Source organism: Microtus pennsylvanicus, chromosome 14 (genome assembly GCF_037038515.1).
Source record: "Microtus pennsylvanicus isolate mMicPen1 chromosome 14, mMicPen1.hap1, whole genome shotgun sequence".
NCBI lineage: Eukaryota > Metazoa > Chordata > Mammalia > Rodentia > Cricetidae > Microtus > Microtus pennsylvanicus.
This window is the reverse complement of record NC_134592.1, coordinates 30,058,400-30,074,415: the sequence shown is the minus strand read 5'-3', so window position 1 is coordinate 30,074,415 and position 16,016 is coordinate 30,058,400. Positions and strand designations below refer to the sequence as shown.

Below are 16,016 nucleotides of genomic sequence, written 5' to 3'. Positions count from 1 at the left end.
GGCTGTTTTTGTTCACAAAGGCCTGCTACTTCCTGAATCCCAATTTGGCCTTTTCGAAAGAAGCCAAGGGCTTGGATTTGGGGATTTCACATGGAGTCATCTGAGTAGGCTTTGCATGTGTTACCAGTGCCACCCACCATGGCTTATTCCTCAGAGCTGCCTGCAATCTTGGGTAGCCGGGAGCAGGTTCTCACGGTTAAACTGCAGTCCTGTGCTCTCCGCTCTGCAGCAGGGCAGAATGCGCAGTCGGTCAGAATGCCAGTAGCCACGCCAGCTTTCCGTGTGTGTGTGTGTGTGTGTGTGTGTGTGTGTGTGTGTGTGTGTATCCACAGACTCTGTCCAAGACCCCATGCTACATCCCCTCCACAGGTCCAAATGTGACCTCTGTTGCATAATTTGGGCCCATGGAGCCTCTATTATGCCCCACCTGCCCGAGTCAGTTACTCTCTAGCAGGTTGACGTGTTGACATGCTTACTTGCCAAGGGATAGGGCAAAGGTTTTTGTTTTATTTTACATTTATTCATACGTGTGCTCAGGATGTGTGTGGAGTGGTGGTGGTGCAAGTATGTGTGGAAGTCAGGAAGTAACTTTCCTATCTTCTACCATGTGAGGTCAAGGGGTTAAAGGTTATTAGGCTTGGCAGTAAGCACCTTTACCTGCTGAACTACCTCGCCAGCCCCCATATTAATAACCCCAGGGTTCTGTTATTAGAGACTTCAGGCTCGCATTGCACCATCTTTGTGGTGTTTCAGCCACACACCACTATGAGGGGACAAGAGGCAGAATGTGGCAGATCACCTTCACGCAGCTGCTCACTTGAACTTGATCTTTGGTGGTGCTTCAGTGGTGGTCACTCTCTGCTTGCCTGAGAGACCAGGGCCTACCTAGCCTTTGGTCCCCAGGAGCACTTGGTATGGTATTGTATGGAATAGAAGTTGGGCATACTGTATCTGAGCACACTTAAAAGTTCATACATGTAATAATTATTTTTAAGCTTTATCTATGCAGTTCAGATTTGCCTGAACTGTTCAATCTGTGAGCTTAGCTTCAGATTAATCTTTAGAGTAAAAGATCATTGCTAATATACATAGAACTACATAGTAACACATTTATTAGGTCATCTCATTATGGGAAATGTTCTTGGGAGAGGAACATCATACTGCTTGCTTTAAGATTGCTCATATGGGGGCTGCAGAGATGCTCAGTGGTTAAGAACATTGCCTACTCTTCCAGAGGACCTGGATTTGATTCCCAGCACACACATGGTGGCTCACAACTTTCTAGAACTCCAGTTATAGTATATCTGATGCCGACTTTTACCCTCTGTAGACTCTTGCACACGTATGGGACCTATAAATCACACATGCTCACACACACACATAAGAAATGAATAAATTGGGCTGGAGAGATGGTTCAGTGGTTAAGAACACTGGCTGTTCTTCCAGAGGAGATAGCACCTACGTGGCAGCTCACAGCTGTGTGTAGCTCCTATTCCAGGGGATCCAATGCCCTCATACAGACATACAGGCAGGCAAAACACCAATGTACATATAGAAAAAATAAATAACTTATTTTTAAAAATAAATCTAAAATAAAGCTCTCTCATATGGGCTTTAAGCAATCTGAGGTATGGCAGTCTTGATTGAGTCTCATTTTTTGTGGGCCTCTGATTCAAAAAAATAAAGACCCAGCCGAGAGGTAGTGGTGCACGCCTTTAATCCCAGCAGAGGATTAAAGGAGGAGGCAGAGGCAGGCGGACCTCTGTGAGTTCAAGGCCAGCCTGTCTACAAGAGCTAGTTCCAGGATAGGCTCCAAAGCTACAGAGAAACCCGGTCTCGAAAAAACAAAACAAAACAAAAACCCATTAACCATGTTTTTAATGTTTATTTGTTTGTTTATCATGCATACCTCTGTGTGTGTGTGTGTGTGTGTGTGTGTGTTCACGCACATGAGTGCCACTGTGCATATATGCAGGTCAAAGAACAGTTTACAGAAGTCAGTCAGTTCTCTCCTTCATCCATGTGGGTCCTAGGGGTTGAATTCAGCTGGAACTCGGGTTCTCAGGTTTGGTGGCAAGAACCCTTATTTTCTGAGATGTTTGCTAGCCCAAATATGCTTTTCAAAATAGCAAATGTTCTCCAAGAACCTTGTCTAGATTTTTGGTAATCTGTTGTGCCCAGATTACTACCCCCAGAGAGAGACCACCAGAGAGGCCAGACTGTAATAAGCAAGGTTTATTTAGCATAATACAAACATGATTGGGACCCATCTCTAACCCCACTGCAGGGAGGCAAAGAGGAGTTGAGCTCCCTCTGTGTGTGTGGGGGGTGGGGGGGGTGTTAGTCTTTTAAAGGTGTAACTACAAAGAGACTTTTTGAAGCTGTTTTGGCATGGGTGCAAGGTCTTTTGCTCTATCTCATTCTGCTGTGTCAGCTATTTTTTTGTTTTTAGAGCAAGGCCACCCTGTTTTTGAGTCAGGCCATCTTTATCAGCCCGTATTAGGTAGCTGGATGTAATTTCTGGGTGGGAGGGGGGAAGGCCACTATCTCCCCGGGAAAACATTTTGGTAGGAAATTTCTTCTTGCCCCTTTGAGAATAAGGGGTGAAGGTCTTACAGTTTCCAAACCCATCTTTTCAGTAGTCTGGGCACATGGACAAATTGACTCTGGAAGTCGAATCCTCCCAAGAAGCCTTAACTACGGCTCACTTGTTCACTGACACCTGTTTATCCAGGAAGCGTGGAGCCTGCTTACTAGGCACCAGCTAACAAATGACAGGAAGATGGCGGAACCAGAGGCTCAGAAAAGGTTATGGAAAGGAGATCGTGCTTGCCTGGGGAAATCACTGTAAAGAGACTGCTGTTGAAATGGCATTGGACTAATAAGGGAATTTTCAATAAAGGTGCAAACTAGAGGGTTGGCGTTATGATTACCTGGATAAGAGGATTATGGGATCTGTAGTGACATGGGACAAGATGAGACTGGAAAGTCACTGGAAGTGGCCAGAAAAGCCCAGAGCAGCACGCTGGGGGAGGGAGGTAAGTGCTGGATTGATTTCTTTTCTTCTTCTTGGTAGTGGTGGGGGTGCAGTTCCTTGAAGACTTCAGAGCAGGGCAGTGTGGCCAGCGAGCTTTGAAAACTGTGAGCACTGGCAGGCTGGCTGAAGGTGAGACCGCAGTTGCCTGGAAGGCGGATGGAAAGGGGGAAGAGGGAAGGAAGGATTTAAAGGAAACGGCGGCGAGAGACTGAAGGAACTGGGGACAGAGCATATAGGAGGAGCTAGAGAGGAAGGTGGTGGAGAGCCAGGGGAGGATGGTGGTAGGGGAGCATTTACTAAGCCAGGCTTGTGTGTGAGTCCACCAGGTCCACTGTCTGAGCCCACTGAGGCTGAGAAGTAGAAGGGAAGGAGTTGCAGATAAGGGGTGAGCCCACCCCAGTTGGCCGGAGACTGTCTTCTATTTTGAGGAGGAGGAGGAAACTGGTACTGTGGGGTGAATTCACCTTCAGACACTAGAAATCAAGCAACTGATGGAGCTGGGATTGAACTGAGACTTTTGGCTCCAGAGCTAAATGTCCCTTTGCTACTGTGAAGTGTGTTATATATAGCATCTGCCGAGGTAGAAAGCAGGAAAGGTGAAGATTTTTGATGAGAAGATAGCACAGCAGGGCATGAATTCCTCAAGGAGCAAAGCAAGTCCAGATTAAATCGCAGGAGACCAGATGACAGCGTCAGAGCCAGAGGGCTTTCCTAAGGGGAGAGGGGAGAGGTACTGACCTAGTGGAGGGACACTTGTGACTCAGAGAGCTAGTTTTTGGGAACTCTGAAGCTCTGAGGAATGCATTTGGCTCATCCTAGAGACTGTGTCCAGAGAAAGGAATCAGCACGCTGGGGCTCAGGCCTAGGGTTTGGAGAGAGTTTGTTTTTCTAGGAATAGCCCAGGATGCCTGGGAGATGGGTGGCCAAAGGAGACATGAGTTTCTGCCAGTAATTCTCTATTGGGGTTCTTGTCTCTTTTTTCTTTTTTTTTTTTTTTTTTTTGGTTTTTCGAGACAGGGTTTCTCTGTGGTTTTGGAGTCTGTCCTGGAACTAGCTCTTGTAGACCAGGCTGGTCTCGAACTCACAGAGATCCGCCTGCCTCTGCCTCCCGAGTGCTGGGATTAAAGGCGTGCGCCACCACTGCCCGGCCCTTTTTTCTTTTTTAATTAACACAATATTTTTTTGATTCGTTTGAAATTTTTTTTTTAAATATTTATTTATTTATTAAGTATACAATGTTCTGTCTGTGTGTATGCCTGCAGGCCAGAAGAGGACACCAGACCTCATTATAGATGGTTGTGAGCCACCATGTGGTTGCTGGGAATTGAACTTAAGACCTTTGGAAGAGTGGGCAATGCTCTTAACCTCTGAGCCATCTCTCCAGCCCCGATTCTTTTGAAATTTTATACTATGCACCCCATCATACTCACTTCCCAGTCATTCCACGTCTGCCCCCGCCTTGGGGGTTCTTGTCTTTTGATGGAGAAGAACAGAGTTCGTCTTGCCTACAGCTTGTGTCGGGAAGATGAAATGCCCAGGATCTTAAGCAAATGCTCCGAGGGGGTCCAGCCATTTCCTGTTCTTTGTGGACCCAGACCCTCATTACTGTGTGGGTACAAAGTTCCCTGACCCCATGACCCATCAAGCCCGGGACGAACAGCACTAGGGTTCTGATTGAACTGTGACTCACACAGGGATTTGCTGATCCAGATTACATGGATAGTGATATGACAGAGGTTCTATGGGCCTCAGAGATTGACATTTCATAATAAATTAGATAGGTGAATTTGGTGGAAGGCAGTGCTCAGGATGGGCCCGAGGCCTTGCTCACCTTAGGCAAACACTGCTACCAAGCTACATGTCAGCTTGGCATCGTTTTGGCGAGGCAGTTACATCTTGCTTGCTGTGTCTGGCTTCTTCTATGTCTGGTGATGACTGCAGACTGACTCTTTCTCTTCCCAGAATTCTCGTTGCCCCACCTCTACTTCCTGCCTAGCTACAGGCCAATCAGCATTTTATTAAAATACAGTGGACAGGGTACAGACCATCGTCCCACAGCACCCAAAGACCTCAGGCCACACAGACATGTTTTTAAGTATGCCGTGGAAATAGCCCTGACATTACCAAGGCATGGTGATATCTTCCTTGAGGTTACAGAAAGGACACACAGACAGACTTGACTTTCATTTCCTATATTCTGCCTCTCCAGACTGTTGTTTGTCACATTTTTTTAAACCATGCTTTTTACATTTATTTGTTTGTTTAGCACTCGTGCCTGTGTGTGTGTGTGTGTGTGTGTGTGTGTGTGTGACATGTATATGCAGGTGCTCATGGAGCCAAGAAGAGGTCATCAGATCCAACCACTAGTTGCAAGTGGTTGTGAGTCCCCCAATATGTGTGCTGGTAACAGAACTTGGGTCCTTTGGAGGAACAGCAAGTGCTCTCAACAGCTGTGCATCCACTCCCTCCAAGCAGCCTTCTCCATACTGCAGAGCTAGGAACCACTGGGGGGCATTTGGTGGACAGTAACTGACAAAGGAAGCACCCGTACAGGAAGTAAGTGGAGGCTCACTTGGCAGCGGAAGGGTGTGACAGTGAGGAGGAAGAGCCAACTGTCTGCCTGCTGCTCCTTTCAGTACCACGAGCACACGGGCTTTGAATCCAGGGATTGAGTCTTGTCGGTCCAGTCAACCTCCGCTCTTAGAGAGGGAAGCTTGCCTGGGTTGATGAACTCTCTCCAGTTTCTGCCTTGGTATTATGTAACCTGGACCAACAGGCTGGTCTTCAGTGACAGATTCCAGCGGGGGAGGGACCAGGGATGAGAAAAAAATGAAGAAGATAGGAACATTGAAGTCAGGTCTTTCATGAGTTGATGGCTCAAGACCAGCAAGTTTACTAAGAAGACGACATCATATATGCTGTTTCCAGGACAAATGGGACAGAACCATCAGATGCTGTCAAGCTATCATTCAACAGAACAGACTCAGCAGCAAGCTGAAGTGATGTTGCACAAGGGGAACACAGGCCACCAGACTGGGCGCTCATTGACCTTGGAACTGATAACCACAGGCCTTCAAACTGGGGCAAAGGAGGCTCCCAGGATCCCAAACTGCAGCTTCCCCAAGTCTCTGGCCTTACCAAGCACATTTCTGGTTTTAGCAAGAAACTATGTTCTTTCTCCACACACTCAGGCCTCAGGGACTGCCCCGACTCCCAATGATTAATGATGGCAGAAGGACTTTTGGGAGTTGTCTGTTAGTTACTGCTGATCCACAGTGTTTCTGTTCTCAGGAACACCCAGGTTATCTTATCTGCTAGGTCCTGGGAGTTTTGCACTCCAACACCAGCGTGAGGTATTTTAACTCATGCATGAGTGTACGCATGTGTGGGTGAGTAACCATTTTGCAGCTGTGTGTGACCTCACACTACAGAAACTTTGAATGTTGCTAAGTTATTAGACAATGAACCGGAGCATTCATGCTTATAAATGGGCTGACATCGTCCAGCTCTCACTAGAGGCAAGTTCTGTGGCTAAAGGTTATATAAGCTTTTCAGCTGAGCTCTGAAAACCGGGCTAGCAGATTCAGTGAAGCTGATTTCAATAGCACAAGAGAAAAGAAAATCAACATTATATGGCAGTACCCCAGAGTTGGAGCTATGGGAACCATTACTGATTAGTTTGCATTTGCAAGAGCCAGCCTGCCGTGTGATTTCTTTCCCCCTAGCTTTTGGGTCAGAAGTGTGTATGAGTCAAGTTGTCATCTAAAAGAATCTTGACAGGGGAAATAATTCTGATTTTTTTGTGTGAGGAGAAACTGGAAGTTGGGAATTAAATTGCTTTGTGCATGTGTGTGTGCGCGTGTACAGTATGTGTCCATGCTCGTGAGCGTGAGGTTGACTGTTGTGGTTGAAATGTATTGCTGTGATTGGTAGAATGAAAAGCTGAACAGACAATAGCTAGACAGGAGGTAGAAGTGGGATTTCTGGGGACAGAGAGGACTATGGGAAGAAGAAGGTGGAGTCACCAGCCAGATATGAGGAAGCAGCATAGGCAGTACAGAGAGATGAGGTAATGAACTACATGACAGAATGTAGATTAAAATAAATAGGTTAATTTATATATAAGAGTTAGTGAGATAAGCCTAAGCTAAGGCTAAGCTTGCATAACTAATAATAAGTGTCCATGTTGTTACTTGTGAGCTGGCGGCCCAAAGAAAAATTCGACTACAGTTTACACTGGTTCTCTTTCTCCATTGCTTTCTGCCGTTGGCTTCTGAGACAGGAGTTTTTTGATTCTGCTAGGCTGGCAGGCCAGTGAGCTTCAGGGATCTGTCTGTCTCTATTCTCCCAATGCTGGGGTGGCAGCCACACCCAGTTTCTAATGTAGGTGTTAGGTATGTGGGCTTAGGCCCTCATGCATGCTTGCCAGGCGCCTTCCCGACTGAGCCATCTCCCCATCCTGAGAAATTATGTTTCCTAATAGCAACCTCTAAATTTGTCTCTTAGCTCGTGGCCATTTGACAACTGACTTACTGATGTGTCTGTCTTCTGTAGCTTGGCATTGCAATTGGGTTTTTGGTCCCTCCCGTTCTGGTACCCAACATCAAAGACCAGGAAAAGCTCGCCTACCACATCAGCATCATGTTCTACATAATAGGAGGTGTGGCCACTTTCCTCTTCATCCTTGTCATCATCGGTAAGATCCTTAGTAGGCTGCTGGTGGGCAGGGGGTGAGAAAGTTACATCAACTCTGGTGGCGCCCTTTGGACATGGTCCCAAATACCACAGATACTTAGAGCTACTGGAGGTTGGGCTTCTTATAGTCTTCAGATGTTGTAGCCTGAGTCGTTGTCCCTAATACAGTGCTAACTGGTGCTATGTTCTCTGTTAGTGGCCTAGGAAAGGCTTAATTGTAGCTGACCAGTCTCCATTCCCACCTTACCAGAAGAACTAGGTAGACTGTTGTCACCTTGATGAGACCTTAGGGAGACTCTCCAGTGTCAGAAGCATTATGTGGAGAATGTCTGGTTTCATCTAGTTCCCAGCAACCCAACAAATGAGGTGTCTTGTAGGGCCTCTTCAACAAGGAAACTAAGACTAAATTATAAATTATAATAATAAATTACAAACAGAAATTGTTCCACAAACACTAATAATCTAAGGTTAATCTGAGAATACTTGGGTACCAAATTTCTTCATCATTATTCTGATTAGAAAAGTAATATATGCACCATGGAAAAATATAAAGATAAGACTCTAAAGAAAGGAATGACTGCCAGGCAGTGGTGGTGCACGCCTTTAACCCCAGCACTTGGGAGGCAGAGGCAGGTGGATCACAGTGATCAGAATAAAATCAGGACAGCCAGGACTGTTACACAGAGAAACCTTGTCTCAAAACAAAACAAGACAAGCAAAAAGAAAGAAAGAAAGAAAGAAAGAAGAAAGAAAAGAAAAGAAAAAAAACAAGAATGATCATTAATTTATCCTTGAACAACTTCATCCCAACAAGGATGAAGGTAACTGCTATTAACATTTTACACAGATGTCCAATTACTCATCCAAGTATTTGATTATTTCTCTCTCCTGGCTGGCCCCTGTGATCCTTGCACTCTGGAGGCTGAGGCAGGGGGATGACTAATTCAAGGACAGCCTACATTGCCTAGGATGATCCTGTCTCAAAACAAGCAAACAAAACAGCAACAAACCCACAAAAAAAGTGAGCAAAAAAGTAAAAGAGAAACACTTATTGTTTTCATGTAGGTGACATTCCTGGGATAAATTCAGAAACATCCAGGTAGACTTTTCTTCCCTCTTAGTCACCCGTCTAAAGGTTACCCTGTGCCCTCGGCTCTGAAGCCCTATCTCAGGTGTTAAACTTTCATCCCTGCATGCGGGCTCACCTGCAGAGTCAGGTGGTTAAAAGCCAGTCCCCTACCACCATTCTCTACGTCATTTCATTCCAGGTAGCTTAGACAGAGGACAGTGATTCCCTAGGGCTAGCAACAGGGAGCTATGAGTGGAAGCCAGGAAGAACAAACCAGCCCAGGGGCCTCCTGATTCCACTCAAGTTTGAAATTGTAATGTGCCTGCCTCCAAATGCTTGCGTTCATAGCCAGTGAGGTCCTGGATCTTTGCAACCGTAAACTTAAGTGGTAGGACATGGCAATGTTTGGGTATTTAATGAGATCGTAGTTGAATAGTAGTTGACTTTAATGAGATAACAGTTGAGTGAGTGAAGGATGCAAAACAATCTTACGTGAGTCCTGCTTCGTGGTTGCTGAATCCTTGAGCCAACACCAAATGCCATGGAGCTAAGTCCCCTTCTTCCATTCCTTTCTTCTGGTGGAAGGGGAGCTGAGCAGCCAAGACAATGGAGGGCACATTCCAGTGGAAGAATTTATCCAGAACTATTATTGGAGAAGGAAGAGGCAGGGCTCTGAAGTCAAAGCTGGTGTGGTTGTGGGTGGGGGTTACTTTGATCTGCTTGGAGAGCCAATCTCATTTCCAGAACTTCCTCTGGAGGCAGACTGCTCACCTTCCAGCAGGAGTCTCTTGGGACTTGCCAGAGGCCTTGGAGTACTTGCTCAGGCCATGTAGAGAAAACAATTTAGTCAAATAACTAGCGAAAGAGACTTGCCCTGCAGAGAGCCAAGTAGTACTCGGTGGGGTCCAATCACACTGGCTGTGTGGAATTCGACTCTAAATGGACTAGTTTCCACAAAAGAGTGATCACTCCTAGATCTCGTTTCTTTCATAAGACATGGCTGATTCAGCATTGACGAAACTAGGAATACACTCAATTTTTGCTACTGTAATTTTCTTTGATTCAGGGAACAGCTTTTGACTGCCATGTTTCAGACTTTGACTCTGTAGTAACACACCCCCCCCACCCCCCAGGAGCGCTGAAGCTCAGGCATTCACAGGGTTCACTAACCTTCCAAAGTTTAGCTTTCTCTTCTTTTCACCCATGCCCCCCCTTTTTGTTATGTTATTCGCCAGTTATTGTGGGCTGCCTTGATCTTTGAACACTGCTTTGGAGGCTCAATGAGGCAATTAAAGAAAAGGCAATAAAACAATAGCAGTGCTGGAGAAAATAGCTCAGAGACAAAGTGCTTGCCTCCTCTGCTCAAGGCCCTAGTTCCATCTCCTCTAACTGCAAAAGAGAAAAAAGAGAAAGCAATGAAAGGGCTCGATTGCGAAGCCTCAGACAATAAAAAATTACTTTAGAATAGGGATAGGGAAGATTTCTCTGGAAACTGTTATTTCCTTTACAGTGTCAGCCCCTCCCGAGATAATGGAGCCAGCTCGTGTCTGTGTGGTGCTAGTACTGCTGAGATGGGAGCGCAGGAATTTCCCCTCATCTCTCTTATTTTCCTTTCAGTATTCAAGGAGAAGCCCAAGTATCCTCCCAGTAGGGCCCAGTCCCTGAGCTATGCCTTGGCGTCCACCGATGCTTCGTACTTAAGTTCCATCATCCGGCTCTTCAAAAACCTCAACTTCGTGCTGCTGGTCATCACCTACGGTAAGGTGCACAGGTGTCCAGGAGTGACCAGAACTAGCCTGGTGTGTCAGTGTTTATCCCTCCTTCCACGTCGCTGTTTAGGGTTGACCTTGGAGCCTCTGCAGACATTGTAAAGTCCGCCTTAGGAAAACCATTCCTTTCCACACAGATCTGACAAATGCTTGTGGATCTCTGCATCCTCTCTACAGCATTGTGGATGATTCTCCCTCTTTAGCATCTTAATACCTAGGATTTAAAATAAAATGTCTCAATCCAGCTCAATCCAGGCAATGGATTGCTGCCTTTTCGTGTATAGTTCTCAATAATAATAAATGCTGTATACTCCAGGGGTGATGAACGGATGAGGAACAAGGGAATGAATGAAGCTGAAAATTACAACTGCTGCCCAGGTGTGGTGGTGCACATCTTTAATCCCAGCACTCAGGAGGCAAAGGCAGACAGATCTCTGAGTCCAAGGCCAGCCTGATCTACAGAGTGAGTTTCAGGACAGCCAGGGCTACGCAGAGAAACCCTGTCTAGAAAAACAAAACAAACAAGGCCATAGCATTTTAAATACCCATCCTTTAGATGGATACTGTCTGTGAGTGGGCACTCTCAGTTCAAGAAGTTGTAAGTCCGCCCAAGTGCACTGCCTCACAGCCTACACTTGACCATTTCACCACTGGATAAAAGTAAAAGTAAATCAAGTGTGTAACACACACAATAACCTGTGAAACAAAGATGTGAGGTTGCTTTGACAAGACAAACTACAGTGAGACTCTTTGGGCCAGCCATGACTTCATGTTTTCCACAGGTGCACAAACTATTGTTTCAGAACACCACCACCATCAGATCTGAGCTAATCCCTACTACTATCTTAGGGTTCCTATTGCTGTGAAGAGACACCATGACCCACGGCTACTCTTACAAAGAAAAACATTTACTTGGGGCTGCCTTATAGTTTATCAGAGGTTTAATCCATTAGCATCGTGGTGGGAAGCAAAGCGGCAGGCAGACATGGTGCTGGAAAGGTAGCTGAGAGATCTACATCTTGACCTGCAGGCAACAGGAAGTGAACTGTTTACCACACTGGGTGTAGCTTGAGCATATATGAGAACTCAAAGCCTGTTTGAGTGACACCCTTCTTTTAACAAGGCCACACCTCCTAATAGGGCCACTTCCAATGGGCCAAGCATACAAACACAAGTCCATGGAGGCTTTAACTAGTCAAACCACCTCACCATGTGAGGTCAATATTATAATTATCTTCACCTAACAGAGCAAGAATCTGAAACTCAGAGAGGCTAGGCGTTTAGACTAAGGTCATACACTTCGAGTGGCAGAACCAGATTCAGAAACAAGTTTGATAAACTTGAAAGCCTGCTTCTTCTCTCGTGTTACATAACCCAGGCGTTGGACAAAGTCTTAAAGTGCTCCTCCTGTATCAGCTTCCTCAGTAGCTGGAACTACAGGCGCGCGCCATTCACAGCCAACTCCAAAGCCAGCATTTGCTTGCATATTCCATAGTTGCCCATGTAGTTCCTTCCAGAGCCGTGCCCAGAAGGCTGGAGAGATGGCTCAGCTGAAGAGCATCGACTGGGTTCAATTCCCAGCCCCCACATGGTGGCTCCCAACTATCTGTAACCCCAGTCCTAGGTGATCTGACTCCTTCTTCTGGCCTTCCCAGGCACTAGCTATGTATGTGGTGTGATGGACTCACAGACAAAACATTCATACACATAAAACAATAAATAAATTAAACAACAACAACAGCAGATTAGGTTCATCAGTGCCCTTTAGCTCAGAACCCTTATCTGTTGAGGTTCTAGGTCAGAGACAGTTATCCTTATGGAGAAGTAGTATGTCTCTTAGCCATACACCAAAGCTCTCCTCCAGTAGGGCTCTAGAGGCCCCCGTTAGCCTCTGGAATCTGGTCCTCCATCCCTCATTTCCTTCAGTTTCTCAGCTCTAAGCATGCCTCTGCATTTATCCACAGTGATGCCTCCAACCTCTCCACATGTCCAACTAAAGCAGCTGCCATCTGTCACTGGGCAGTATACCAGCATACAGGACCAAGCCCTTGGTCAGGAGATATCTGAGGACCGTTAGGTCTTAGACACATAGCGAAATCCGACGCCTCTGGGTTCCCTTCCAGGCTCAGGATTCTGTAACTCTGAGAACTTTTACTTTTCACCCTGTCTGAGTACATCCTTCTGACTGCTGTGAATGGGACTGCATCTGACAGCGGGGTGTTTGAGGTCTACCTTGCGGCTCTGGGGTAGATAAGTGCTTCAGTGCTTTCTATGGCTGAAGATGATGTTAGTGGTACCTGCTGGGCAAGGATGCATTGTAGAGTTGTGGTTTTCAGTGCTGGAGGCTGTGAGTGGCAGGGCCAGGTCACTGGCATATGAAAGCATGAAACAACCTAAATGTATTGAGGATGGTGTTCCTGGCTACTGGGCGGCCAACTCTGGGTCACACTGTGGGGTGCAAAGCAACTCCTCCTTGTCTCTCTTATGGCTGGTAGCTTGTTTTTCTGTCCTTTAGAAGGAATTACATGTTTTAATTCTATACTACTGGACACTCTAGGTACTCTTCCTTGTCTATTTGGTTAGATGATAAATGCAGGCAACACTTTTTTGAATGTATTTTTTATTATTTAGGGCAGGGTCTTGTGAATCCCAGACTGGCCTAGAATGACCGAGGATGACCTTGAACTTGTGGTCCTCCTGCCACTACAAACTGAACGTTGAGATCACAGGCATATGCCACCATGTCTGCTTTATGTGGTGACGGGAATCAGTCCTAGAACTTAGTTCACAGTAGGCAAGCACTCTGACAACCGAGCTACATTGTCAGCCCAAGGGAAGGACTCTTATGCAGTGATAAGATTCTTGGGAAATCTGCTTGTCTAAACGCATTCAGGAAACAGGCAAAAATGGCCAGTCACTACCACTGCCCCAGGACTGCTAATAGCTCTTGTCACATTGTAGGTGGTATGTAGTCAAGAAAATGATGGAACATGCCTTTAATCCCAGCACTTAAGAGACAGAGGTATTTGGATCCTGAAGCCAGCCTTGGATGCTCAGATCTCTGAGTTCAAGGACAGTCAGGTCTACAGACTGAGTTCCCAAGATAGCCAGGGCTACACAGAGAAACCCTGTCTTGAAAAACAAAACAAGAAAATGAAACAACCAAAAAGGAAGAGTAGTGGTAGGAACAGTGGGCTTGTCACCAAAACATGACAACAATGCATGAAGTTTCTGGAATCTGCTAACATCTTTCACAACCTGACAGCTGCCCCGTTGAAAGGTGACTGCTTTCCCAGGCTAGTTCCACACCTGCCTGCAGCTGTGTGCTAGATCACGGTCCCAGGTGTCTAACATCTGGTCTGGGAGGCTCTGCTTGAGATTCCCTTTCCCTTGGGGCTCTCAAGTGCCTTCCCCTTCTTCTGCCCTGTGGGAAGGACCAAGCGAGGGATCTCAGAGTGCCTATAAGATCCTAGCTCTCAGGGAGCTTAACAAAGTACAGTGACATCTGTGTATGCAAGCGTCATCATGAAATCCATTACTTTGTATGCGATTAATTTTCTTAATTTAGAAAAAGAATTGATGGAGCTGGAGAGGTGTCTCAGCAGAAGACCTGGGTTTGGCTTTCAGCTCCCACGTGGTGGCTCATAACCATCCATCACTCCAGTTCCAGGGGATTCAATGCCCTCTTCGGATCTCTGAGGGCCCTGGCATGTATATGGTGCACATTCATACATGCAGGCAAAACATGTACAGACATAAAAATAATTTTGTTTTTGAGACAGAGCTTCTCTGTGTAGCCATGACTGTTCTGGAACTTGCTTTGTAGACCTGTTGGCTTTGAACTCAGAGATCTACCTGCCTCTGCCTCCCGAGAGCTGGGATTAATGGCATGTACTATTATTCCCAGCTAAAATAAATCTTACAAAAGAAGAAGAGGAGGAGGACTGGGTGTGGTGTGTATGTCTCTAATTCCAGTAGTCTTTTTTAAAAAATAAAACTTTTAAAGATTTAGTTACTTTTATCTTATAAATATGCATGCTTTGCCTGAATGTGTGCATGTACACCGTATGCATGCCTGCTGAATTCTCTGGAACTGGGGTTAAGAATGACTGTGGGAATGCTTCTGAAAGGAATCTTGGGGCTCTGGCCCCTTCCTGTCTTTTTTAGCTTCCTCTCTGTCAGGAGGTGAGGCGATTTGATCCACTACAGACACCCTGTTATGATGGGCACCGCCTGCCACAGGCCCAAAACAGTGAAACCTTGAACCAAAAAGAAACCTTTCTCTCCCAAAAGTTAATTATCCCAGTGCCTTTAATGAGGGTTATTTTTTTTGTTATTATTGCTGTGAAGAGTCACTATGTCCATGGCAATTCTTATAAATGAGGACATTTATTTGGGGTGGTGGCTTACAGTTTCAGAGGTTCAGTCTATTATCATGGTGGTATGTGGCACACAGGGTACCGGAGAGGTATCCTAAATCTTGCAGGCAACAAGAAGCTGACAGAGACACACTAGGGGGCAGGGGGGAAGTATCCTGAGCTTAGAAAACCTCAAAGCCCACCCCTACAGTGACACACTTCCTCCAACAAGGCCATACCCACTCCAACAAAGCCACACCTCCTAATAGTGCCACTCCCTATGTGATTATGGGGGCCAGTTACATTCAAACTGCAACACCCAGGCATTTTGTCACAGTGCTACAAAGCCAGTTAGCACAGCAGGCTTCCCTACAGATAGAATCCAATGGTATACTTGATTAAATGTTTTGTTTTCCATGTTTTTCTTCTGGGAACTCAGATTCAGGCAGCATAGGCGAAGGCCTGCCTTTCGTAAACAATCCGGGCAATTCTGATTTGCAGCAGATTTGGGAATTTCTGAAGTAGCTGTGAGAAGGGTTGATCTTGTGATCCTGGGGCTCCTTTTTCATGTGAACCCCACCACTTGGGAGTCTTCATCTGTCTTTCATCCTTTTTATTCCTGAACCCAAACTCGCTTTGTAGGCTGGCCTTGAACTCAGAGAACTGCCTGCCTCTGCCTCCCAAGTGCTGGAATTAAAGGACTGTGCCACCACTGCTTGGCTTCAGTTTTGGACTTTTAAGTGGTCCCTGAAATAGTTTTGGGGAAAACACTAGCTTCAACAAAGTTAGGAGACTCCCGGTGATACCTGTCCCACCTGCTGGCCTCCTCAGGAACGTCACATCTGTCTCCCAGCGCTGTGACTATCAGCATGGCGGGCTCCCAGGGCAGTCTCACTGCCTCTGCACTGAACTGACTATCAGATGGTCCCCCTGGATTTGTGGAGGAGGTGCCTCGCCCTCGGGGCAGAGCCTACAGTTCATTCCTGCTCTTCCTGCTCTTGGGTGTGAGGTGCTCAACCCTTTGGATTGTGCAGAGGAGTGGACTTATGTTGTCTGACTTGTCGGGCAGTGTTGAAGACACGGAAAAG

At 46.2% G+C, this 16,016-nt stretch overlaps 1 protein-coding gene across 1 annotated transcript in view; it reads left to right on the top strand.

The window, feature by feature from the left end:
- Flvcr2 (FLVCR choline and putative heme transporter 2) overlaps positions 1 to 16,016 on the top strand; it is a 58,419-nt gene that overhangs the window by 24,435 nt on the left and 17,968 nt on the right. Inside the window, exons 2-3 of the mRNA XM_075948100.1 lie at positions 7,592 to 7,733; positions 10,419 to 10,559. Of these exons, the coding sequence (XP_075804215.1) occupies positions 7,592 to 7,733; positions 10,419 to 10,559 (283 nt within the window). The remainder of the gene's footprint in view (positions 1 to 7,591; positions 7,734 to 10,418; positions 10,560 to 16,016) is intronic.